Below are 27929 nucleotides of genomic sequence, written 5' to 3'. Positions count from 1 at the left end.
AAACAGTGTTTTCTATAAGGCTAACATTTTATTTACAAAGAAGAGATGTAATTAAATGGATTTACTCAGTTATATTGTTGTGGTGCTATTGGGAGAAAAAAAAACAAGAAGAAAGCAATGCAGGACTTCATGAGCAAGAGAAGGATAGATTCAGGTGATGCAGAAGGTTGGTTTTCCAGGGGAAGCCTTCCCCAAAGGATTAATTTGGTACATTCCAAGCCAAGAACAATTCATTAGGAAGTATTCTTGAGGATATACTTAGCAATAAATTTGACAGAAAGCATGGTTTCTTTACATGTTGGCTTTATCCGGGATTCTGGAAGAAGGAAACCAAATTTGCCTTTATCACGGAGCTCAAAGGCAAATGTGTGTTTGATGCCCAGGTCATAAGCCCAGTCTAAAGAAGAGCCTGATGTCGGATCTGCAAAACAGAATCAGTAAATATTTCATTAGAGGCAAGTACTGAGGCTTTTTTCCCCATTTTTAAATTTGAGTTAGAAACAAGATTGTTTTACATGTCAATCCCAGTTCCCTCTTCCTCTCCTCCTCCCCTACCACCTGACCCCCAACTAAAACCCTACCTATCACATACTCTTTCTGCTCCCCAGGGAGGGTGAGGACTTCCATGGGGATCTTCAGTTTCTGTCATATCCTTTGGGTTAGGGCCTAGGCCCACCCCCATGTGTCTTGGCTCAGAGAGTATCTTTCTATGTGGAATGGGCTCCCAAAATCCACATCTATGCTATCGATAAGTACTGATCTACTACTGAAAGCTCCATGATTTCCCAGGCCTCCTCACTGACACCCAGGTTCCTGGGGTCTGGATAAGTCCCATGCTGGTTTCCCAGCTATCAGTCTGGGGACCAAGAGCTCCCTGTTGTTCAGGTCAGCTGTTTCTGTGGGTTTCACCAGCCTGGTCTGGACCCCTTTGCTCATTACTCCTCCTTCTCTGCAACTGGATTCCAGTTTAGTTCAGTGATTAGCTGTGGGTGCCTGCTTCTGCTTCCACCAGTTGCTGGATGAGGGCTATCGGGTGGCATATAAGTCAGTCATCAATTTCATTATCAGGGGAGGGCATTTAAGTTAGCCTCTCCTCTGTTGCTTAGATTGTTAGTTGGGGTCATCTTTGTAGATCTCCTGACATTTCCCTAGTGCCTGATTTTTCTTTAAAACTATAATGTCTCCCTCTATTATGGTATCTCCTTTCTTGCTTTCTTCTATTCTTCCCCCGACTCAACCTTCCTGCTCCCTCACGTCCTCTTCACCCCTCCTCTTCTCCCCCCCACCCCCCCTTTTTTTTAAAGCATTGGAATTGCTGGTTCGGAAGATAAGACTCAGTGGGTAAAATACTTGCAATGCAAAGGTGCAGTCCTAAGCTTAGATTCTCAGCACACATAAAAAAAGCCAGACATAGTGGCTCATGCCTGTAATGCCAGTTTACACAACTGATAAGTTTCAGTTTCCATGAGTGACCTTGTCTCAAAAGAATAGAGTATAAAACAAATGTTGGCCTCTGTCCACACACACACACACACACACACACACACACACACACACACACACAAACACACACTCAAAATCGCATGTATAAAATTAATCATAAAAGTAATTATATGTTAATTGCAGTAATGACAAAATACTATAAATGGTACAGAATACATTTATAGTTTACCATATATTTTAAATGTGTACTACGTTCAAACTTTCTAATTTTTTCTTTTTATTACTTTTTAAAATTAGCACATAAAGTGATTTCATTATGACATTTTACTATATACTCATCTTATGTCTTTTTCACTCTTTTGCTCTCTTGTCATTTATGCTGTCAGATAAAATTGTTTACGACCAAGAATGTTCAAGCTAGCTACTTTAAGGATATATTTAATACTCTAATTCAAACTTTCTATGAATTTTTGTGAAACTTTACAAAGATGTCAGTATTTGGTAAAAAAGAAAATGCTTAAAGACATAAACATTTATAGAGATGCTTCTCTCTGTGTGTATGTGTGTATATATTTACGGTGTGTGAATATACATGCTAAATATATAGGTACACACATATTATACAACATACTATAAATGCATGTATATGTTTTCCTTTATGTAATGGGATAGTATTTTGTGTGTAAAATCATTGATAATTTAGGATACCAATATCTTAAGTTTGGAAATTAATAATTTAAAGCTTTTTATAATTTATTCTTTTAAATTTCATTTTACATTCCAACCATAGCTCCCTCCCACCCTTCCTCTATCCCCCATTGCCTCCCACCAGCCCACCCTCACTCCACTCCTCCTCTCGAGTAAAGGTTCCCATGAGGAGTCAACAAAGTCTGACATGATAGGTTGGGGCAGTGTCAAGCCCCTCTCCCATGCATTAAGGTAGAGCATGACATCCCACCATAGGGAGGGGGCTCCAACTAATTTAAAGCTTCTATGAAGAAGGGAGGGATATTTGGGTGGGAAGAGATATAGTTCAATTATTCAACAGCTGCTTATGAAATCTCTAATAAGCTCAACAGACTTTACATGGGCTGAGCACAGTAATGGATCCATCTAATCCCTGTAATACAGAGGTTTAGACAGAGACATGGTGTGAGGCCCGTGTGGGGATAAACTGTGAGACCTTATCTCAAACAGAAAAACAAACAAAACCAAAACTAAACATAAAACAAAAGCACACTACCTAACCAACCAAAACAAGGCCCAGAACAATACATTTATTTGGTCCTAGAGAGGGCAGGCAATACAAGATTACAAAGATGACTTGTGGTTTCAGGAACTTACAGTTTAGAGGAGAGACAAAGATTTAAAAAACAAAACAAAATCTTAAAAAAAAAAAAAACAACTTAGTGCAGAGCACAGCTGTAAATACCACAAGGAAGCAGCACCACTTGATAAAGGTTTAAAATAGAAGCAATATTGTGCGTGGTGAGCAGGGCTTATACTCATACTTTGTCAAATTCCACTTTGATGATGAAAACCATATTAGAGAAATAAAGAAAGAGAAAAATCTATCTATCTATCTATCTATCTATCTATCTATCTATCTATCTATCTTCTATCTTTCCAGGTGGGGGTAGAGAAAGGCATTCTGGCAGGTGAATTCAAGGGTGAACAAGCCAAGGGCATTTTAGGGACCTGTGAGTTCTGTTTGGCTGGAGTTAAATACGCAGTGAGTAGGAACCCTTGTAAATCTGATGTGTTCAGACTTTTTTTTTTTTTTGAGAAGCAATAGTCACTTCCATATTCTTTATAGAGTATAAAAAATAGTTTAGGTAAAAAAAGTCTAGGTTAGAAAGTCTAGACAGAAACTGGTAGGCACCATGAAGTGAAAGGCAGAGCTGGGATAGAGACAAAATGCCAGGAATAACGATGCAGTGATAGATGACATAATTTGATAAAAATGACTAAAATTTCAATCTGGGTGTGGGAGAAACGTGTGTTATTAACAAAGATTTGGTGAAGTATGGAATTGAGAGGACCATCGAAGAGAAAGGGGGGGGTGGCCTTGTTAAGACAACCAGGAAGGAGTTTGGGGAAGTTAAACTGTTACTGACCAGGCATTGTGGGTGGAGGTGACATATACATGCTTAGTATTATTTCCTTGTTGGTGAATGGATCCACTTCTCAGTACTAATGTTTGTTGGGTTTTGCTCTGAGATTTACTTTATCTGATATTTACAATAAATTTCTCCTTCAGTTTTTAGTTTGTACCTTTTTTATTTCAATCTGTCTGTATAGTTAGATTAGAAATAAGTTTCTTATAGATGACACATTGATAAATAACAATGAGTTATCTCGAGTCCTTACATACACTGAATGTCAGATGAACTAAAAGTTTTTGATTCAATCATGAGACACGTTGTTGTTATGACTATATTATGTATGAAGGTGTGCATATATCTCTATCTTCTTCCAATTCCTAGTCCATTATTCTTCCTTCCTGCATTTCTCAGCCTCCTTCTGCTATTATTTCCTTTGTGTTTGCAAAGAACCCCTTTAGCAGTCATTTAAAGGAAGGTCTGCAGGTAATAAGTACTCCATTTCCTGTGTCTATTTTCCTCTTTGCTTGTGTCGAGAACACTAAGTTTGCTAGGTCTTTCTTTTCAGCATCTGAAATTGCATTGTTATTTTTGATCTCCATGGTTTCAAATGGATAACAGTCAAACAAATATTTTTGGATAAGTTAGGATACACTTTTCATTGGAGAAATTTATAGGAATCAATTCTACTCTTGCTTCATGTCCTACATTGTGGTAAGTATTAGGGGCTCTGAGGGGCTGACTAATTTACATTAACTTATAACTATAATTCTTTTTAATTTTTTCCTTTTACTGAAAATGGATCTTTTTCTCACATAATATATATCCTGATTATGTTTCCCCCTCTCTCTACTCTTCCCTCCCATTTAAATCCACCACTTTTCTGTCTCTCATTGGAAAACAAACATGCTTCTAAGGGATAATAAACACAATAAATAAACTAAAATATGATAAAACAAAAATCAGTGCATTGGAACTGGATAAGACAAACAGGGGAGGGGGGAAGCCCAAGAGAAGGTACAAGACACATAAAATCATTAAACTGGAAGCCATAATATATGTACAGAGGACCTGTTAAGACCTATGTGAGGTCCTGTGCATGCTGCCTCAGTCTATATGAGTTCATATGAGCTATGCTTATGTTGATTTAGAGGGCTGTGTTTTCTTGGTGTCCTCCATCCCCTCTGGCTCTTACACTCTTTCTGCCCCTTTTCCCACAGGGTTCACTGAGCCCTTAGGGGAACAGTTTAATGGAGACCTCCTGATAACCATAATTCTTGCTATAAGAGAAGAAATCATCTTAATTCACAGAGTCCAGTCTTTGGGAAAAATGAAATCATGTTTTTGTTATTGTTGATTTTATTTCTTGAAAATAGAAAAGCTTGGTTAGTCACAAAAACCATATAACAAAAGTCATGCACAGCAGTAAGGACTTTGGTTTTGTTATAACTTAACTTTATAATGCCTTTGCCAGTCCTTGTAACTGGGAGATAGTATTTGCTCATGTTTGGGGTGTTTTTGTGAGGATTAATTTAGATCATGAGAATCAAGTGTTGAGTTCAGTGACCAGCTTATGAGTGGACAACAAACAATTACAGATGATACTTAGAATGCAGTCTGAGACTTGACAAGTTATGTACTCCTGATTTTGAGAATGGGGTTTATATGAACATAGACATGCTCATTTTAAACTTATTGTCTGTGACTGCCTTTGAATTACAATGCTCCAGTTGAGTAGACACACTTAGGAGATTCTGGCATTAAAGTCAAAACAAATAGCTGATCTTGTAGAAAGTTTCCTGATTCCAGGTAAAAAGAATAAGAAATTAGAAAGTTCCTTAAGGCTAAGCAAAACAAGTAAAAAGTCAGCAACAATGACAGCCTATAATATTGAAGAATTAAAAATTTCGGTGAGAATATAAACAAAAGAAGAGAACTCAAATCTCCTTTCAACACTACCAATCAGATTCATTTGCCCGTAACAGGAAAAACAGATCAGAGGGATAAGAGATGACTATAACATCCCCACCTACCATAGATTAATGAGAAGACACTACTAGAAGGCAAACAAGGCCAAAGAAGAGATGGTTCCATTTAAGTTACACAGATGGAACTAGACGTGGCCTCTGTCCCAACTATTTCTTGTTCGGCTGAAGATAAAACATTTGGTGTTGGGGAACAGGAAGGTAGATGAAATAACATGCAAATTTCTATTGATTTAATATTTTGTCCTAATTATATAGCCTTGTAGAAGTTCATTGTAATTAGTTTCAGACACTGCCCTCTCTCTGGAGACAGGCACATCCTGTGTTTCAGATTCCCATATAAATGCAGAATCTCTTGTGACAACTGGAGTTTTATAATCTAAAAATTTGATCATTTTCTTTACTATTCACACAGATATAGGGAAAAATTCACAGTAAATATCAAGAAAAACTTACAAATTGTTGATGCTATTGGGCCATAGATGTAATGGGTTTCATATCTAGACGAGAGAAAATCAGTGGCAATCCTGGCAACCTTGAGCTAGAGATGAAAGTGAGAGGGGGATTACAGGATGCTATATGAAAACCTTTTTCTAAGAATTAAAAACCAGTTTTACAGGTTATTTAGCATTTGAAGATTAAAATATGGTAAATGGTTTAGTAAGAAATATTGTCAAAGTGCAATCAATCAATTATATGGAATTATGTTACATTCTCTCTCTCTCTCTGTATTCTTTAAAAAAAGTTTGAAGTTTTATTTATGTAAGTATATGATTGTTTGAATGTTTTGCATGTATGCAGGTATGAGCATCACATGAGTGCCTGGTGTGCATGGAGGCCAGAAGAGGGTAGCAGATTCCCTGTAACTGAAATTGCAGATCGTTGTGAGCCACCATATGGGTGCTGAGACTCAAACCCTGGTCCTCTGCAAGAACAAGTGCTCTACACAGATAAGGCATCTTTCTAGCCTGGTGTGACCTTTCTTTCAGACTCTTTATGGGTTCAGATAGTTGACCCTTTCAAAATCATTTTCTCCTATCCCTTTCTCTGTAATAAGTCCATTATTAATACAGAACTTTCTCCACTTGTGTAATAGAAAAAAAGGTAATTGATTAATTTTTGTTTTAATCTTCATTGACTGAACGTGTGTGTGTGTGTGTGTGTGTGTGTGTGTGTGTGTGTGTGTGTGTGTGTGTGTACTACTTGGGATCTTGCACATGACAGTGCATGCTAGTCAAACACTTGGCAACTGAACTACATCTCTAGTATAGCTTATTCACCATTAAAGTGGTCTTGCTATATTAGGGTTTCTTTCCTGGCATTTCATCATACTTGATCAACTGTCTATTGTAGGAGAGTAATTTTTGGGATGAACATTAATGATTATAGTCTCTAATAAATTTGAACTCCAAATGAATGTTTTTCCATTGTTATGTATAAGTATCTGAATTCTATTCTACTGTATTAGCATTCTATATCTAAGCCATTCAATATTAGAATTCCATTTTGGGTGTTCTAGATATTTCTTCCTTATAAAATTTTCTTAAAATCGCATTGAAATATTTTATTGTATTTACAATTATCAATCAAAAATCTAAATATCATTATTTTAACTACAGAGTAAACTTCATTGGTTCTTTTTCTGGTATTTAAAATGTGAGGCCTTGGTGTGGTGCCAAAACTGAATTTCTAGGATTTGGGAAGCTAAGGCAGGGTGGGTGGTGAGTGTGATGTGTGGCTGGGGCACATAGTGAGTTCAAAGCCAGCTTGAATTACACAGTAAGACTGTGTCTCAAAACAACCAACTAAATAAAGTGAAACCATTTCAGCATATATCAAAGTTGATGAAAAACAGAATACAGTCAATGATGGTTTTGAATGTAGACACCTGAGATATATGTATATATTTACATACCAGGTCACTGTGGTTGGGTGGCAGTTTGGATGTGTAGCCATAAGGAAATAATAGCATTTGGGAGTAGGAATGGAAGGTGATATACGCCTTGATTGAATTCAGATGGCTTCGAATGAAGTTAGTGACAGCTTTTGTCTCTTTTTCAGACTCTGGTGCAGGGCCCCTATAGACTTCCTGGCATGGGTCATTGGTATTTGGAGAAGCTGCAGAAGAAATGTGGATTACAATGCATTGTCTGCTAGCACCACTCCTACCCCTTCTGATATGGCTTCACCCAATGCTTAAAACTTCAGACATCTCCTGTTACATGGTCACTAGAGGATTTGTGTACACATGTCCCATAGACTGTGGAAGCATTCTTAGCTGTATTTTCCCTGCTTGTACAGGTCATAGTAAAAACACAAGTGTCTCAAGGCTTAGAGCCCAGGTCCACACTAGTTGCCATTCAGCCCAGGCTCTGACTCTTTGAGAACTGGCATAAATCACCTGTCGTGAGCCCAAGTTTCTTCCTTTCTTTCAGGAGAATTCTCTTGACTGGGGATGGCTGCTGCTGTTTCAATATTCTTTGTGGTAGACTAGAGTTAAAAGCATGGTAACCTTTTAAAAATGAAACTAGGCAAAGAAGAAATGCACAAATTGGGGCAGAGCTATGGTCTCCCTGGAAGTCTGTAATGATGAAGTTGTGGTTGTGTAGAACTGAATGGTATTGAGGATTATCATTCATTTAACAGATAAGGAAGTCAGTATTCACTCAAAGGATTTTTTGTTACTGCTGAATACATAGGTGGTTTACCTAAACTCAAAGTCTAAGTGCAAAACCATTTTCTTAACAACAAATTTGCAACTCACAGTCCCATGAGACATCGAAGTTCCTGTTGAGGTCAGTGCCAATGCAGGTGGAATTCTGGTTCTTGGAACGGTTTTTTCTCCACATTCGGTTCTGCCAGAAGGGACATCAGAATGTGTACACATGGTCACTGCACTTTTCATTGTTACCATCTCAGATCCTCTCTTTATGTGTCTACAAGTTTATTTGAAATCTCCATAGTTAACTTGAGCTCTTTTATTATAAGGAAATTTTGTTTTCTTACAATTTCTAATATTTTCAGATACATAAGTTTTAATGTTAAAATGTTTGAAGCATTGATGAAATTTTTCCACAAGTTAAAAAAGTTGATTAGTTTTCTATATTAGAAAGTGACCACTCCCTGACTTAGAAAGCAGCAAAATGTTTGTATTATTTTAATAATACCTGTGCAACCAGACCATCACAATTGATCAATGGGCAGAACATAAGAAACTTGGGCATGCTCAGCCCTAAATGGGACTCCCCTAAATGGGATATCTGTATCACACCTTTCCCTTCAAGGCTGAGAGACCTATGGGGAAGAGGGATTGGAAAGATTGTGAAGAGCCAGAAGTGCTAGACGACATCAAAGAAACTGTTTTCTAGACACAACCAGGCAGATACACATGTAAACACATAGTGGCATGATGGAATATGGCATACACAGAATCTGCACTAGCTCAAGCTGGACAAAATTTCAGCATGGAGTTGGGAGGTGGGCAGGAAGTCCTACCCTGGCTGAGGAGCTATTGACATTTGATTGCTGCTGGAAGAGTGAGTCAGTTTTCTTTAGTGGAGTGACATCAAGCACTCCAGGGCAAGCCCCATGCTCAAGAGTGGTCTGCTAGCACAAATAAATGCTGTATTTTTTTTTTTTTAAGAGCAGAGACAGGAGACATGAAGTTGGGTTAGTAGCGAGGTGGGAGTGGATTTGGGAGGAGGTTTGGGAGAGGAAAAAGTAAGATAAAATTCACTGTATGAAATTCTCAAAGATTAAATAAAAATATTACTTAAAAATTTTAAAATACACTTCTCTGAATTGGAATCAAACAGTTACCAAAACCATAAACATAACAAGTAACAATAAATGTGCATTAAAACCAGTGACTAATATATGACTTAAATGCAACAAGCATGCAGGAAACATATAGGTAGCAGTACCTGTGTCCATGACCAAATATATCCATCTACATTGACTACAGGCAGAACGTAAAAAGTCATCCGGTCCAGGAGTTTGGTCATGATTCTATTTTTCCCATAACTCTTAGTTGCCTAGAGGGGAGAGAAAGTTAGGTTGCTATTGAGAAAGCTAGATCTATTAGCCATAGCTACCAATCTTCGAGTTGTTTTTCAAGGTTAGATGATTTTAAACATTTTTTAAAGTAGGTAAACATAAATGACTCACATAGATTAAGAGAAAAACATATTAAATGCAGAGACATAAACTGGAATGAATGTTTTTTAAAGATTTACTTAATTATCCATACTGGAAGCTGCCAGTTATAGCCTGTATAACCACAGACAAAACAGAGCCAAGTGGATGTTAATAGCACCAGGTATGTGATAAGATCATTCTCTCATGTCCCTTAAGTAAATATAGATCAAGTCTGTGAACACAAGGAGATAGGAACAAAGGATAAGGTTCATAAATATCTATAAATATGACTAAAGAAAAACCCTTTTTAAGTGCTGTGGATTTAACCCAAATTCTTATGCACAGCAAGTATGTGCTCTCCTGATGATCCATACCTCCAACCAAGAAATTCACATGTACAAGTGTACCTGTGTGTCCCTATGAGGGAAGGCCCGAGGATGACAGAAGGTTCAAGTGACTGCCTTAATTTCTCTCAATTCTCACAACTCAGAGCTTGAAAATTTAGCTGGGGTGACTGCCAGAAGGCCCCAGGGATCTGTTGTCTCTGCCCCATCCAACTCCCCTAGTGCCAGGATTGCAGGCATGTACTTTAAATGCTGGGGTAGGATTCCGGTCCTCAAGCTTGCACAGCTAGCACTTTACTGACTCATCTCCCTGGCCTCAGAAAATTCATAAAATTAATACAAATCTCTGGCAATGCTATATACTTTCTAGCAATCACAAAACACTTGGTTCAATTTCTAGCAATAATGATAAAACAAAAATTTAAATGTCAATAATTTAGAGATTGACCTGTCAGTGTTTCTGGTTTTTTGTTTTTGTTTTTTTGGCATAAATTCCTCCAATTATCTGAGCTATCGATATTCTCAAAAACAAAACCAAACAAAACCCTCCCCATTCTTGAAAAATTCCTCTCAGTACATGTATATGTGTGTGTATACCTGTGTGTGTGTGTGTGTGTGTGTGTGTGTGTGTGTGAGAGAGAGAGAGAGAGAGAGAGAGAGAGAGAGAGAGACAGACAGCAGAGAGAGAGAGAGAGAGAGAGAGAGAGAGAGAGAGAGAGTGTGTGAAGGTCTCACTATGTAGCCTTGAATGACCTCAATCTACTCCTCCTGTCCCAGCTATCCCAGTGCTGAGATTGCCAGCAGACAGGAGATTCCTTGCAGTCATATTGTTTTGTGCTCTTTTGTAGGTTAAGAAGAGTTTTTGTCCTTTAGTTGGGGGAGGGTCAAAATAAGCAAAGTTTTAAGTCAATACTATGCAGCATCTTTCCTAGCGAACATATCTGTGGCTCAACCATTATTGCTGTGGGTGTTCCAAACGGCTATGAGAAGCAGCTGGTGGAGAGCATTAAAGACAGGATGTGTCAGATATTCAGAAACATGCAAACTACATCTATTTTTATAAAACAAGCTATTTCTCAGTTGAAAGGAAATTAAGTAGGAAAACTCCAAGTTCTTGCATGACCAATGAAATACGTAAAGGATAACTAAATATTTATGTTCTGAGTTTATCAAAGAAAATTAAAATTTTAATTTATAACATGAAAGGGATATCAGATTTTTAGATAACCATAAGATAAATGTCATTATTATAGCTAAAAGAAGTTGCTTTCACTATTGTGAACTTTCAGGTGCAGTTTAAGGAGTTTGATGGAAGATGGAATTCTATAAAAGCTGCAGTGATGACTAAACTCAGGGCTTGTATGTGCTGGCAGAGGGAAATGTAGATTTCTTGAATTAAGTGGCATACCACACTTTTGGAAAGGGATGCTGTCGGTCAGTAAAGCACTGGAGACTAGTCAGAAAGACATTGATTGTGACTGGTTCCTTACCTGATAGACAAACCACTGACAGAAAGCTGGAGAGACCCATTCCCGTGCATGAATGCCACAGTCAATGAAGATAGCCTTTCTTTCTTTACCTTTCCTCCCAACCTGTTGAAATAAGGGATTATTTTTCTTTTCTTTTCTTTTCTCTGTGTAGCTTTGGAGCCTCTCCTGGCACTTGCTCTGGAGACCAGGCTGGCCTCGAACTCACAGCGATGTGCCTGCCTCTGCCTCCCGAGTGCTGGGATTAAAGGCATGCACCACCAATGCCCGGCCTAAGGGATTATTTTTCATTAGCTCACATATTAGTCCCTTGTCATTCAGTAGTTCATTTTCTCAAACAATTATTTTCCTTGTCTATTGCTGAACATGAACCATGCTTATGCATTCTGTCCCCAGGGAAGATGATGGCAGCTATACTGTCTATACACAATTCACCACCTGTTACAGGACAAATTTTTTTTTTCAAAATTTTCTTTTCAAGGTTCAGTGCTGCTTTTAGGGTTTTATAAAAGCAGAAAAACGATACAGTCAAGGCTTAGAGAGATAGCTCAGCTGTTAAAGCACTTGCTGCTCTCAACGAGGACCCGAGTTCTGTTCCCAGCACCCATATCTAGTGGCTCACAACCACCTGGAACTCCAGCTGGGTACCCACACTCACATGTATATATTCTTATGTCATGTGTAGTCACCCAAACAAACACATCCTTAATAAATAAAACACATCTTCAGAAAATGAAATTTGGTGTCAGTGAGAAGGCTCAGTGGATAAAGGCACTTGCTACTAAGCCTAATGACCTGAGTTCAATCTTTAGGGCCTACATGAAAGGAAAGAATTGACTCTGAAAGTTGTCCTCTGACATTTACATGTGCCACGACATGAATTCAACCACACACACACACACACACACACACACACACACACACACAGAGCAAACTAAACCTTGCATTAGAAAATAATATCCATGTTCCCTCAAAAATAAAATAGCAACCACACTACATATTGTTTTTCTTACTCCATTGCTAACTTTCTGTGCTGAGATAAGGATTGTAAAGCTAGCTCATAAAATAGAAACATTTAGCCTGGAGTGAGGCCCATTGGGGTACAGGACCAGTACCTGATATTTGAAGGGCTTCCATTTTAAATGGAGTTCAGATTCGGTTTGGGTGGTTGGAGAAGCTGATTGAATGGAGATATAGGTTGTGAATGCCTTCCCAGTTATTAGTGAGCTGCCCAGGGAGTGGAATCTTTGGGTATACAAAGTCTGGCAGGAGTTGAGTGGTCATTCCTGCATTGAACCTGAGCTCCTTTGCCTGACTACTGTTCTGGTGTTACACAGCATGATATTTAACTTTTTCATCATGACATTCATTCCCCAGTTTCATTCCATTTTAATGGACCAGGAAGGAGTCCTTGTGTAGACAAGGACCCTGAAGACCATTGTAACAGAGCTATCCTGTGGAATATTCCTTGGTTTGCTCACTTATGTAATCTCTAGCAGGTGCACGCTCCTATTTTTTTTTTTTTATTGCATGGATGCATTGTATTATATGTTCTTGGTGGACATCCAGAGTTTAAAATATTCGAAAAATAACATGTTTTCCAATTTCAAATTTAGCTCAACTGCCACAAAGTGACTTTTGTGTCCATGTTTTAAATTAACAAACTAATTAATCATTTTTTGAATTTTACCTTGAGAACATATAATGGATTATCTTCAACAGTTGATCCAATTTTAATTCTTGACACCATTTCAGGATGTTTTGCTACCATTTTTTCAGTCCAAGAAACAATCTTAAGAACAAAAATCAAATTTGAAGAATTAAAATACAGGAAAATTGCATAACAACAGAAGAAGACAGTCATTTCAAAAGACTGTAATAGGCGTTGTATACCATACCTTGTCCCAGTCATTGTATTTTCCATAACTGTGCCTGCCTGAGACTTCATCTTTCACATCAAACTGTTTCTCTATCTCTTCTTGTAGATCATGTATCAGGATTCTGTTTGACAGCAGAATGATAAAACACATTTATCACATGAACATTTTGTCATAGGAAAGAGAACATTTTATCTTTCGTTTGCAGGAAAATGCCTCTTCCTCTCCTCTATCTGGAATAAAGCCCACTTCCTCATCTCTCTGTCTTCACCATTTCCTTTGGACAAGTAATTGTAGGGCTTCTGATTCCCCTTCTACCTGAGCTATGCTGACTTTTACAGTGGCTCTGCACTCTTTCTGCTAGTCAGAACCTAAAACTGCCTTGCCGAGAAGCAGAGATTGTAGTAAATGTATATTATGCATGATATTTAGAAGAAGTTGTATATAAAATATCTCACTAATAAGTTTTATATTGCTTATATGCTTAGATAATAACATTTGGCAGATATTCAGCTAAAAATTAATTATACCTATTGCTTTCCCCCTTACAATGAAATCCTGGCATGTTTGAAATCATACACCCGACTCATACCATACCATCATAATGCTCCTGGCCTCCAAAGTGCACACAAGCACATCTATAGCACACAGGCAGCAGTGGTTATTCTCATTCACAAATCTACAGAACAGACTTCATTGTGTTAGCTTTTGAAATTTGGAGAGAAGCTTGAATAATAACAATGGTGCTAACAAAACTGGGGACTTAGCACAAGCCAATTATTTCTCTAAACTTTTATGTTCATTAAGTCACTTCATCTTCACAAGGGATTTTTAACCTCATTCTACTGATGGGAAAACCTAAGGCACAATGTGTTCAAATATGCTGTCTAACCATAGAGCCAGAATATGTGTGGCTAGGGTGCTTCTGAGGAGGCAAAAACAAGAGGAAAAAGTCATTGGGAGGGTGACACTGTTGGGATCAAAAGGCATAAGCCTTTTGATGCCTCCACTTTCAATTTTCATCTCTTCTTGGGTCAATTCATGTCACTATTCCAAGATCTTATAGACTGAAAAATTATTGGCCACCCAAAGTCTGCCTTGTATTTAATTTTCAGCTCTGACCTCTCTCCCGAACTACTATCAAACACATCAAACTAACTACCCTTAACTTTTCTTTTGTACTCTGTCCTAAATTTGTTTATCATGGGCTAGATTCCAATTAATATACATTATTCAATCCTGTCAAGCCTATCACCATTTAACTTAATTAAATTTAATTAAAGGAAATTATTGCTCAGAAATATTAAATGCTTATAATTTATAATGTTTTATACATTTATTTATTTATTTATTTATTTATTTATTTATTGTGTGTGCATGTGTGCATGTGTGTGTGTGTGTGTGTGTGTGTGTGTAGATCAAGGGCAACCTGTAGCAGTCAGTTTTCTCTTTCCACATGGATGAGTGGGACCAAACTCAGACAGTCAGACTCATTAGCAAACCACTCACCCAACCATGTTGCCAACCCTCTAATCCAAACAACTTTAGCTTTCTTTCAAAAGTGCTATTATGCACACAAATATTTTAATGCACTAATGTTTGTGGATTTACTGCCCAGGTTCATGAACTTATTTTTGAACTCATGTAGTAGGAAGTTGTATTTATGTATAATAAAATCTAATGCTGAAAAAAGTGCCTCCTTTTTCCTTATTTTCAATAATATCTTTTGCTAATATAGTTTAAGAAAATAAAACTATCAGGAAAGTGTTTTCTTGATAGAAATCTTGATATTAAATCATAGATAAGTTTGAGAAGAATTTTGCTAAAACTGGACTTTCAGATGTTTCAGCAAATTTTTGTATGATTTGATTACTTTTTGTGTATTTTAAAACTAGTCTTGTACATGGCATTTTCTCCAGCAAACTTTTAATTTGGTTATTATGCATATTAAAATATATGTTTTGGTTACACTATGTATTGCCCATTTTATTGGCTTTAAACTTTCATTGGCCTTTTACTTTTGAATTTTAGTTATGTATTAAGAGTTTCCTATGTAATTACTTTCTCTGTGAGTAACTGTATTTTCTTTTTGACTTTTCCCATTACTACTTCTTTGCTTTATTGTGTTGGTTAAAACAGAAAAATAGTAGAAGTGGAAAAGGGCATTCGTTCTTTTTTAAATTCTGTTTGATGGGAAAAATCTGTCTTTCACTATTAAGTATGGTGTTAAGTGCCACTTGGAATTAATATTGTAGGGTATACTTAGACAATCTTTGTATTATTGGTCACTAAGGCAAAGTTGCATTGATGCCTATTATTGATTCCTGAGTGTGTTAAATATGATGTTTTAGCTGCAGGAGATTTGCAAGCATCCTATTTTGCTTCTTTTACATACAGTTGCAAAATTCATGTTTAATCTAGAAGGAATGGATAGAATGAGTCTCTGGGGAAATGAATTGCTTAAAAACAAGTTGTATCAGGGACACAGATAAGTCAAGGTATCTGAAACAGGACACAGAGAGCACAGAGGCTCCTTGATATTGGTCAGAATGGCCCAATGCGTCTTGGTAGCTCCTATAACCTCTGAGGATGTCACTCTTATAGCATAGCATGAAAATCATGAATAATGACAATCTTTTACCTGACACCAAGCCATAGTCAACATATTCTTCTCTGAGATAAATAAAGCTGTGGATTATGATAGAAATATTTTAAAAATACTTAAAAGAAAACCTTGAAAATTTATGGCAATGCTCTCTGTGTCTGAATTATGTAATTTCTTGTTGAATCTATACAAAGGCAGTATCCTGCTTTTGCTCATGACATTTTCTGTTTGTGGGTAGCAAACCCTGGATTTAAGGAGGTGCTCATTAAAAATAGACAGCACCTCTTTTTACTGGTTATCCTACTTATGAAAATCATATTTAACTCACTGTACGCTTAGCACTTTCCTTATAGACTTTGAATTTCTGAGGATGGGAAGGTATAGGAACAGTCTTGGAATTTCATGGGGGCATGTTACACTAAAATTCCCAGGAAACCTGAGGAGATTTGAAAATATGTTTTGCAGAGTTGCTACAGATATAATTAATTGCTTCAACCTTTAAAGAAAATACACAGATTTTATTCCACCTCCTTTAATAGAAGTAGGCTAACCAATAAAAGGAATACAATTTAAGGCAATATTAATCAGTCACAGTAACGTTATATCATATAACAATTTTAGACTTAACAGTGGTTGATTCAGCTCTCATGATAAGAAGAGCAAAAAGGAAAATCCATGTAATTGGAAATGCAATCTTTCCACAAATGCAGCTGCACGAGGACACCAGACTGTTGCTGAAATGCACTGCAAGGTAAGCCTAAGACTGGAAATTATGACCTTGGGCCAGATGTCATTTTACTGAGCACTTCCACTGACCAGAAGCCAGGTTTAATGGAAGGAATCAAATTACTCTCTTTCAAATATTATTTCCTAGGTTCATTTACTTTTTTTGAAAAATGTCCCAGTTCTAAATGTAGGAGAAATGATAAGGAGTTATCATTGGAGATTTAATAATACAAACAGGTGATGTTTATCAAGAAGACTTCATTTTGTGTCAGGCACTGTGAATTTTATCATATCAACATTGTCAGCAATAGAGGTTGTGTATTATCACTCCGTTTTATGGAAGACATTAAATTTATTTTCAAATTATTATTACCTAAATCAGTTGAGCTGGAATTTTGAATGTACATTGTCTAACTCTGTTGGCATTGTCAGAACTATTTCACAGCAGTGTCTTCTTTTCTAGGGTGAGAGCTCTGGGCATGGCTACCTAGTCATAGTCTTCTTGGTCTTCAGAAATTTTTGTAAGGTTTTCTAGTTCTGTTCTCATGGAAGCTTGTCATTCAAAGTCAGTGAGCCCCCACTTGGTTCAGAGATTGGTTCAGTGGCCAGATGACTCCTACTACCTCAATATCAAGGCCACTTTTAGAAAGTATCAAAGAAAGATAAGATAACTATGGGCCAGTGTCTAACTGCCGTGTGTGTGTGTGTGTGTGTGTGTGTGTGTGTGTGTGTGTGTGTGTATGAGAGAGAGAGAGAGAGAGAGAGAGAGAGAGAGAGAGAGAGAGAGAGAGAGAGTGTACAACTCAACTGATATGGGCTCCCTTGATGCCCATGTTATAGCACAGCTATTTTTAAAATATAATTTTAGATTTCATAGAATTGAATTCGGTGACTTCTTAATTGGGTTACCATGTACATTAAGCTCTGGATTTGCTGACATGAATTCCCTGATGTCTGAGGCATATCATATGTTGAAAACTAAACTTTATGATATAGATTTATTCTCTAGAGAAAGGGAGAACATCTGATAGCCTTCAGTTTTCTGTTGTGCTGAATGTGTTTGTGTGTATGAACTCAAATACACATGCATATAAATGGCCCTCACTCTTCCTGAGCTATAGAAGGAACCAACTATATAAAATCAGTCCCTCCTGGCTAACACCTTGGAAAGTTGCTCCTTTTATTACTCCCATTTTAAATAGTGACAAATATCCAACTTGGATGAGCCTGGACACAGGCAGCTTTGCTTCAGAATATTTTCCCCCTCACTTACTACTCTCCTGTTTTGTTTTTACCATGATCTTCAGCTCTTGCAGCCAAGCTCATGAGTCTGAGCAAATAATATGTACAAGTTCAGAGCAGGAAGAAAAAAAAATGGATGGAATAGCTTACCAAGTAAGCCATTAGCTTTATCTGATTGAGACAATTATTTAACAGGGTGGGATTACACATTTTAAAGCATGAAGTTGTATCTGGATGAGTAATATTAGGTAATCAATCATTGACCTAGAGTATTGAATGTCATTATGTGAGTTTGTATACTTCTACCTTATATTTCCATGTAGTCTTCTGTAGTTCTTATTACTATTTTATTCTATTGTACCATTTGAGTTTTATTGAATTAATAGCTGGTTTCTGAATTAACTTTTATAAAAAACTTTATTTTCTAATTTTAATTTTTGATCAAAGAAAAGACAATGCTAGAGACCGTCTCAAAGTGAAAAATTCATAAAAAAAACATATAGAGTTTTAACTGAGGATTAAAATATGGTTTCTGCCCCTGACACCCAGGCCAGTATATGTATTTTCCATTCAACACCCATTCGCTAGTCTGCTTGGGCTTCTTGTGTATACTTATTATTTGTACTTTGTATTTCGACTGTTATGACTTTGTGAAAGTATAAATAAAAAGGAACTAAGCATGCTACTTTAAAATCAAATCTGTTTCAGTAGCTGAATTTTCTGAAAATTAAGAAAATATCATACAAAGGTTCTTTAAACTGAATAATGGTTTGTGTGTACTGTTTAATAAATAGTGTTTAAGAGAATCAATGTGTCAAATCAATTTCTGTGGTTTTAGTCAGCCAGGCAGTTTTGTTCTTAGAACTCTTCTCTGTTATTGACTGGCACCAAGTAATGCACATTATCCATATGCAAATAAATTATCTAAATTGAATACAGAATTTAAAATGTGTTTTTTTGTTTTTACACATCACTTTCCATATTTACATTTATGAGGGAGATATTTAATTATGTGGCTTTCCCATGTTGGAAGACAAATTGAGACACTTTCTAGAAACTATGTCGTAGATAAAGTCTAATTTTAATAAATAGTTTGGCATTTTGCTTCTTCATGCAGGAAGCAAGAAACTTTGTGGGTCTGAGATGAAGTGACACTTGTTGTGAGGATCTCATTTACACTCTTCAGGGTCATGGCCGCTTCAGAGGAGAGGCCTGGAGGACCCAAGAGGGGAAGGACACATATTTGATTAGATGCATGGTGTCAGCCCCTTGCCTTAGTCTCCTGTGATTCACTTCACCATCTGCAGTCATGTCCAACACTACAGTTTTTGTCTGCAGTAGAGGAGTAATAAGGAAAACAGAACTCTTCATTTTTTGATCCTGCTGTTCAAGCCAGATTATATAGAATTTGACTGAGTACTACTGTGTTTTAGCTTGGGCTGGATGCTTTGTGAAAATTAAGTAATACTAGGAATTGATATCAGGTCTCTATTAATTATCTAAAGTGAAAGGTGTAGCCACTGAAGCACAAATCACAAGTGAGAAGCCTGGTTATAGAGTGAATCTGTATAGAGGGTGTGAGGTCCTTGTGCTCATGAATAGCACTAGAGAAAGCTTGCAGGTTTTTCTCTTGAACAGAAGGGATTTACACCTGTTTCCTGCCCAGAAAGCTGGGATTGGATGCAGTTAGCAATCTGTGAGATTTTTTTCTATGTGTAGGGTCAGGCTTCATCCAAATGCCCAGAGATGACCAGTTGTTTTCCAGTCAGTAGAACCCATTCTTATGAAAGAGTCCCATGCAAAAGAGTCTACTATTATGCGTGTTCCAGGTCCCCCCATCTCTAAATCCTTATTCTGAGGATTGCTTTTCAGTGAATAGAGCCTATTCTTATGGAAGAGGTCTCAGGAACTTTGCAAAAGGAGTTTTGATGTAATCATACCTTAAGCTTTATTAGGATTAATATTGTGAGGAAATGTTTTTTCAAAAGTTGTACTATACTTAAATATGTCAAAACTAAACTTCGCAGGGTCAGACTCTTGATGTTTGAACCCAAGCCAGCTAACTAAGACATGTTGAACAAGTCTTCTTGCTTCATGCAGATCATTCCTATGTTGTCTATAGTGTTTGCAGGCACCCACCACAAATCTAGAGACATAGTGTGACCAGTATTACTCAGGGAGGAGGGGCCAGTTCTTTCAAATGAAAATATCCAGATGCCAGGAAAATTTAGTGTAATATGACAGATGGAATACAGGGGTTTCTGCAATCTTAGGACTGAATCTGAAAACTCTTCAAAGTACCTGTTTCTAATTTTAATGATTCTATTTATAAAAATTTAGAAAATCATATACAAACATGTTAATTGAAAAGTTTGAATGCTTAAGTTTCTGCATTTGCATCACAGTCTCCTTGAAAGAACAGTAAAAATAAAACAGTGATCAATAATTAATATGATGATATCTGCCTTTTTAAAAACTAGGAACAAGAATGTTTTCATACTTGCTTCATGAATGTATTTCATTATCATTTTAAGCAATAACATGTTTATTTATGATACTGTAAAGTATCATAAATCCACTTAAGTTGTGGGGAATCACAACCTACCTCACTATGCAGTACACTATCATAGACATTAATGCCTTTGCTTCCGCAGGAACAAAAAGGCCTTTTGAATTAAAGCATTAACTTCCACAGTGAAATATAATGTAATATATATTATATATGTAATTATATATATAATATAATATAATGTAGCAAGTTCAAAAGGAAGGAGGTAGTGTTCATAGGAATTGGCCATGATGACAGCTCATGGTGAGGTTAAAAATGCATCCCTCAGTACCATCAGAGTGTTTGAAGGTATAAAAACACAGTTTATCTTCTAAATTGTGAATTGGTTTATGATATTTTTCACAAGCATATTTTCTTGTTTGTATCAATGACCCTAGGACTGGTATGTGCCCCATGGTTGTTGTGCAATCAATTAAAATTTCCTTCTACTGTTCCATGAGGCAGAAGAGCTTACTACTATAACTTTAGTTATTTAAAATTCTCTCTTCTGCAGTTTAAATCTTGTTCTATGCTTTGTTTTTGTTGAGGTCAATTTTTTCTCCTAAAGATTATAATTTATTTATTGATTATATTCTCTCTCTCTCTCTCTCTCTCTCTCTCTCTCTCTCTCTCTCTCTCTCTCTCTGTGTGTGTGTGTGTGTGTGTTAATGAATCTCCTTTTGTATGTGAGGACAATTTTAAAAAGAAGACAGTGCTGGTCATTTTCTATAGCTCATGGACCCTGGGCTGACTACTAACCAGTTGTAATGATGGCCTCTGCTTTTTCTGCTTGTTCACTTCTGAGCTCGCTGCTTATGGAGCTGGAAGATTTAGGCTACCATTATTTATACAGATCAGAGCAAATGTAAGATGGAGAGTGAGCTGTCAATAACACTATTGCCTCTACAAACATACTCCAATAGTCTGAAAGAAACTGTGAATTTTATCGTCTATACATAACACTTTAGTGTTTTGCCAGCCAAATTAAAAAATATCTCCATTGTATGAATGTAACTGCAAAATATTTTACTGAATGAGATAACCCAGACCCAGGAAGATGAATGTCATATGTTCTCTCCTATTTGTGGAATCTCTCCTATTTGTGGATGTGAGTAGATAATCTGGAATAAGTGCAGAAATCAGGAAAGTAGAAAGGAAGATAAGGATAAACAGGGAGAAGAGCTTAACCTGAGGAGGATAGAAGAAGAAAACAGAGAAAAATAGCACTAAGAATATTTGAAAAAGCCATAGAAAAACATATTGTTTTATAAACTTACTTAAACACACCCATCCATTTAATATAGAGTTAATATACGGTAAATAGAGTTCTGCCACATGAGGTGATAATGGTCCCCATGGAGACATAGACTAACAAAACCTCCAGTCCCAGAGAAGGGGAACCTTCCTTTATGTTGTTGGTCAGGGGGCCCAAAGTATTCTCCACAAATCAATTTAGGCTATTGCCCTTGGTTGTCTCCTGGAACTTGAAGGTAAGACTTGTTGCTGAAGACACTACATACTTTGGACATACGACTTGCTGGAAGTGGCCTGGAAGCCTTCTCCCTGAAGATTAGCTTTTACAGTATCAGAAGGTATATGCAAACTGCCAAGGGAGAGAAGCAATCAACAATTGTACCTGTTTGAAAAACCTATGAATCATAATAATGACCTTTAGGCAATGCAAGATATCCCCTACTGACACTTTTATTTTCAATTCCTTTCTTTCCTTTTTGTGCCTTTATTTCATCCTTCCTTCCTTCCTTCCTTCCTTCTTTCCTTCCTTCCTTTTTTTTTGAGACATGGTCTCTCTATGTAAACCAGGCTGCACTCCAGGGTCTGGGGTTCAAGGCATGTGCCATGATGCTGGGCCACTGGCACTTTTATATTAAGGGTACATAATAGTTGTCTGGTTGGACTCAAGGCCCATTCAGTAGGAAGGAATTCATGACCTAGTCAACTCCCCATGACTGTAGAGGTCATAGAGCCTAGAGCGGTGGTTCTCAAACTTCCTAATGCTGTGACCCTTTAATACAGTTCATCATGTTGTGGTGACCACAAACATAAAATTATTTTCATTGATACTTCATAACTGTAATTTTGCTAGTGTTATGGAACATAATGTAAATAATTTTGGAGATAGACGTTTGCCCAAGGGGTCATGATGCACAGGTTGGAAACTACTGTCCTAGAGGAAAACCTGTTACTATCATTTTCCCAAATCAATATAGCTTCTAACTACATTCTAAACACTTACCCATATACACATAGACTTATCTCTCACCAAAGAAGCTTTATTTTGCAAGAGATGGAATCTTGCAAAGACCCACAGCTGGTTAACATTACAAAGAATAAGTGGCTGTGGGGGTGCCCAGCCCTAGTTTATACATGTAGGATACAATCTTTCCTCCTAAGTGTTGAGGAAAACCTGGAAGGACTGTAAGAACCAGAGGACTGGGATGCCTGATGAAAGATAGTGACTTCTACACACAACAGGTTTGCTGCACCCAGGAAATCCCAACAATATAGTTGCCTACACAAGATCTGCATCATGGCCACAGCAGTCAACATGCCAACAAGGATGGGACAAATTTCACAAGACCCACTGCTAGGTGAAGAGCTAGAAGAAAGTCCATAATTGCTGGAGGAGGGATAATCAGTTTTTTTTTCAGGGATGAGGCCCATGATAGCTTATATAGTCCCATGTAGTCAACCGAAACAAATGTATGTACCTATGACCAACACTAAGAGGTTTCAGTAAGGATGTGTTGTGTGTGTGTGTGTGTGTGTGTGTGTGTGTGTGTGTGCATCAATAACAATTATAGAAGATGAAATTGTGAATTCTAGAGGGTGTGGATGGAAGGACACAGGAAGAATTGGAGGAAAATGATGGAAATACAGTGGTTATTCATGTTTAAAATCCATCCCCCACACCACAAAGATTTTAAAAACAATCCTAAAGCTTTCAAAGTTACCCAAACTCTGACTATGAAACACCAATGGATATTTGTCCAGGACTTACTCATAGTTCATTTTATGCTGTTCCAAGGTAGACTGGATAGTTTGAGACTCCTTCTCACTAACTCGGAAATCCACTGTCATATTAGCAGCGACATCATGGGTAGCATCTGGATACCAGAAATCAAGCTGGAAAGACAAGCCCATTGTTAGCTGTGGCTTGTTTGTTTGCCAAACACGTATATATTTAAAAAGCTGTGTGTGGCCATGGACATCTGTAACTTCAGAACTGTGGGGGATAAAAAATGACGATTTCTGGGGCTTGCTGCTTGCTGGGCTCAGTGAGAAATCCTCTTTCAAAGGAAAAAGGCAGAGTGGTATAGACTTTTGAAGACAATTTCTTCTGGCTCCTGTTTACAAATAGGCATCATCATATATGCTCTCTCACACAGGAGGGCATGTATGATGAACCATAAAGTAGTGTAAGGTTCTGTGTAACTAGTAAGCTAAAGTTTTTTTTTTTGACAAATATATTTAAGGAGTGTTGAATATCAAGGAGCAGGAAAGAAAATTACCTATACTAACTAATATTTTAGGACAATGCATTTGTCGGAGCAAATCGAAGCAATAACTCCTTTGGTCAATCTCCCTTCACCTCTATCATTTTTGGATGTGAACGAGGTTATTTCATGATTGATTTACCCACAGCTGGCTATAATCTGGCTTTTTTACAACTTTCTGGCTCCTCCCATGGATTTCTCTTTGAATTCTGGAATTTCTGGAAGATTTGTATTTGTCATGAAGTTTTAGTTTTACTATTTTAAGAGTATATCCTTAATCAAGTCATTGGAACTGATTATTTTTCAGTGTGCCTTAATGAAAAAAAATATGGCTAATAGGATTCCTTGGTGAGCACTGTGGATGGTAGTGAAGTGAATATACATCCTTAGACATCCTGAGACTTTCATGAGTGCTGGTTTCCTCTTTGCTATGTTACCATAACTGGAAATTTCAGCAATTTTATGAATAAGTTGACATGGATAGCAGTCTGGTTAAAATAGTTAGAGAAGATTCCAGTTATTGAATTTTTTAAAAAATCACAGTCACTTTTGAAACCAAGGGAAGTACAAATTCCAAGTATAGGGAATGGGAGAGAGATGCCCAGTGTCTGCCTAAGAGATGTAAAGTAGATGCTCAGTCTCCACCATCACACCCCACTTAGGAGACTGAAAAAGATGCCCAGTCTCTATCATCACACTAAGATTGAGGCATGTCCAAGTCACCTTTGATATCTCTTAGTTACATCACACTTTAGCTCTGGACAGTCCATTATGGGACAACAGGAAGCTTTAATGAACCAAACCAGGATGTTTATTTTCTTTGAAACATCATGGCATAAGTTGGACACATCAGGGGTTAATTTATAGGCTATATATTACCATTACACAGCAACAACATTTGTGTTATAACAAGAAAATGTGGAGAAAGAATTTCAAGCTCAAAGAACTGTTGTGAGCATTTATTAAGTAGCAGGCACGGAGGAGGATGCCAAAGAAGTGTCTTACAGGGAAGCTGTAGGAGGTTTTCAGTGACAAACAAAGCTGAATACAAGTATTTTCATTATGTTAGCCAACAGCGGAGGAAGGAGCAGGATGTCCTAACACAGAAAGAGCAAGGCAACTTCCTGCAATATGTATTGACTGATCTGAGTCCTGTAGAAACTCAGGAAGACTCAGTCAGATTTTAAAAAATTAGAAAATAACATTTCTTGTGAGAAAACAGACACAAGGTTGGTGAAATTGTGATGTCTGTGGATCTCTAGGGGCAGAAAACAGAGAGGAGGTGCTTGAGACTAAAAAAAAACAGCCATTGTGGCAAATCATGGAGGACACTGGCCACACCACACCCCACAGAAAATGCTTTAATAGTTCTTTTTTAAAACAAAACCAGAAGCCTGTAGTATCCATTGCTTCTGCTGCTGCTGCTGCGCTCCTGGAGCATGGGAGATTATCAGCTGCATGTTACAGAAGAAGAGGTTGATGCCCTGTGAGCATCTGTAACTTGCCTAAGGCCGCAAAGCCAGTCTAGAGCTAGTATTTGAAGCCTTACATCTGTCTCTGAAGAGCAAGCTGTTCTCACAGACACTTTCAAATTAGGAAGCACAGCTGTCAAGTTTTAAGATCTCCATGAACACTTGGCTCTGTGAGAGGCAGGACTATGCTGGTGTGCTAGAGAAGGAACGCTGGAATTGCTCCAGTCAGAGGCAGGATGGACTTGCCACGGGCAGCTCAGGGGAGGTGATTGTGTGTGAGGGATTAGAATTGACAGAAGTTTGGAATGATTTGACTGGAGAGATGAGTGTGACTAGAATGAAAGCCAGACTTGGTTTGGGGTTTAAGTTTTGTGTGTAATCTTGGCACATAGTAAGTGTAAAAGCACTTTTACTCCAGGTCCTGTGTTTTAAAGGCATTGCATTATAAATCTGCTGGTAAATATGAAACAGAAGGAAGGTGACTGGGACAAAATGCCTTGTGTAAAAGGAATGGCTGAACCAATGATAGAGAATGTTCCTTTTTTTTCTATTGGAGTTTAAGGAACTGCGTTACAGTTAAGAATTCCTTTTGAAAGTGTATCCACTCTCAGCAAAGCTAGCACCAGCCAGTACTTTACTCTCATCAGTTTGTACTTGAACAGAAGTCACCAGGAGAAACTGGAGTGGATGGGCTGATGCAGAATACAGACAGAAGGGAAAGGGGGCAATGAGAAAGGTGCCAAGAATGTCCCTTGTTTTACAGATTTATTAAGAAGCTGTTGTTTGTGAAGTTGGGAGGAAAAGCAGTTAGCTGTGGAAGCAAAACTAAGTGAAGGGTTATCCCAATGGTTCCTGTCATCTCCTCTTGTTTGTCAGCCTTTGGTAGCCCTATGGGCACTGAAGACAAAATAAAAAGAATATCTCTTAGAGAATAGAAAAGAAAGATATAGCACCCCTCCTGAATGCTTTACCTCAATGATCTGGGCCAAGTCCTTCAAGACTCTTGCTTCCTTTTCATCCACGGGTGTCACACGAAATATCTTCTCCCTTCAAGTAGGCAAAAGATAAAAATCAAAGAAGTAAAAAACCCAAACCAAACTAAAATAAAACAAAGATTCAGTGAATTCATTCTCTTCTCAATAGAGACTGGACCAAAGAAGGGTAATTTACCTGTCAAAGCGGACAGGAGCAGTCGCAAGGGTGGTGGAGACAACAACCGTAAGCAGAAAGAACTTCATGGTCCTTCTGGGCTTCATCTGACTTCATACTGGTTTTATAACTCAGCCTTTATCTCAATGAACAGCTGATTTCCTCTGGGGTTTCGAGGGGTAAACTGTCCTCACACCCCGTGTTTTTCAGTTGTGGGGTGGGCAGGCATGTGAATATGCAGACTTCTCTCTTCTTCCTTGATAATAGGAAATACACATTTTTCAGAAAAAGAATACTAGCCTTTCAGTAAGCTTGAATTGAACAGCAGATGAAATCCATTCATATGTTTTAAACACAGAAGTATTAATATAGTTAATTTCTGTATGTATGTGTATATGTGTGTAGGGACCAGAGGACAACTTACATAGAGAACAGATTCTATCCTTCCATCATGTGGGTCACTGGGGATTGAATTTAGGCCATGGGGCTTGGTGGAAAGTGCCTTTATACAATGAGTCATTGAACTGGTCTCTATCCTAGTCTTAAAACTTACAATTATAACCTGGAATGAATTTGGGTAACTGCTAGAGAACTTTGATGCACAGTCTTAAGTAATGAAACTTTATAGAGTTATGGCCCTTCTCTTCCCTTCCCTTCCCTCTACCTCCCCTCCCCTCCCTTCCTCTTCCTCTTCCCCTCCCCTCCCCTCTCCTCTCCTCTTTTCTCCTTTCCTTCCTCCTTCCTTCCTTGGGGTGGACAAGGTATTGCTATGTAGCCAAGGTTGACCTTGAACTCAGAAACTTCCTGCCTCAGCCTTGTGTTAGGATTACAAGTGTGTGCTACCATGTTAAGCTTGCTTACATATTATAATAATCAAAATAATATTATTGTAGGATGACCTTATTATCCAAGGAAGAGTGAATACTCCATTCAAGAATTTCATGTGTTCTCCCAAGAGTCTTGCCTAAACTCTGAAGATAAAGGAAATTTTTACAAATGCCTTTTGTCTTCATTGGTCAAGGTGGCCAAGGTTAGAAATTCTCAGAGCAAAGGCTTGCTCTGTTACTTTTTCCTGAAGATGTGTTTGACAAGGGCAAACTGAAAAGGAAAGTTTGGTTTTACATTTATACTGATACAAAGTCAGAATGGCTCCTAAACCTCTGCTGTATCAAAGTGAGCATTGTCTTGCCTTGGTTCCTTGTCTGCAAGGAAGGATGCTAAGAAGATGCAGATGGATGATGATGAGGGTTAAGGTGATAGTGTATGTAAGGGACTTGGCATCCGGTAAAGGGCTACG

General features: G+C 37.7%; 1 protein-coding gene across 1 annotated transcript; it reads right to left on the bottom strand.

Moving 5' to 3' along the window:
- Window positions 1-233: 233 nt before the first annotated feature.
- On the bottom strand, window positions 234-26721 carry Cpa3 (carboxypeptidase A3). Its single transcript, XM_027391826.2, has 11 exons — window positions 26654-26721; window positions 26455-26530; window positions 23516-23640; window positions 13397-13499; window positions 13189-13290; window positions 11502-11603; window positions 9454-9564; window positions 8295-8385; window positions 7446-7648; window positions 5987-6071; window positions 234-421 (listed from the first exon to the last, which is right to left on the bottom strand). The coding sequence occupies exons 1-11, from the start codon at window positions 26719-26721 to the stop codon at window positions 234-236; spliced, it is 1254 nt and encodes a 417-aa protein (XP_027247627.1).
- Between the last annotated feature and the right edge of the window lie 1208 nt (window positions 26722-27929).

This window comes from Cricetulus griseus (assembly GCF_003668045.3).
Source record: "Cricetulus griseus strain 17A/GY chromosome 1 unlocalized genomic scaffold, alternate assembly CriGri-PICRH-1.0 chr1_0, whole genome shotgun sequence".
Taxonomy (NCBI): domain Eukaryota; kingdom Metazoa; phylum Chordata; class Mammalia; order Rodentia; family Cricetidae; genus Cricetulus; species Cricetulus griseus.
Note: the sequence above shows the minus strand (reverse complement) of the source record. Positions and strands in the feature narration are given on the sequence as shown.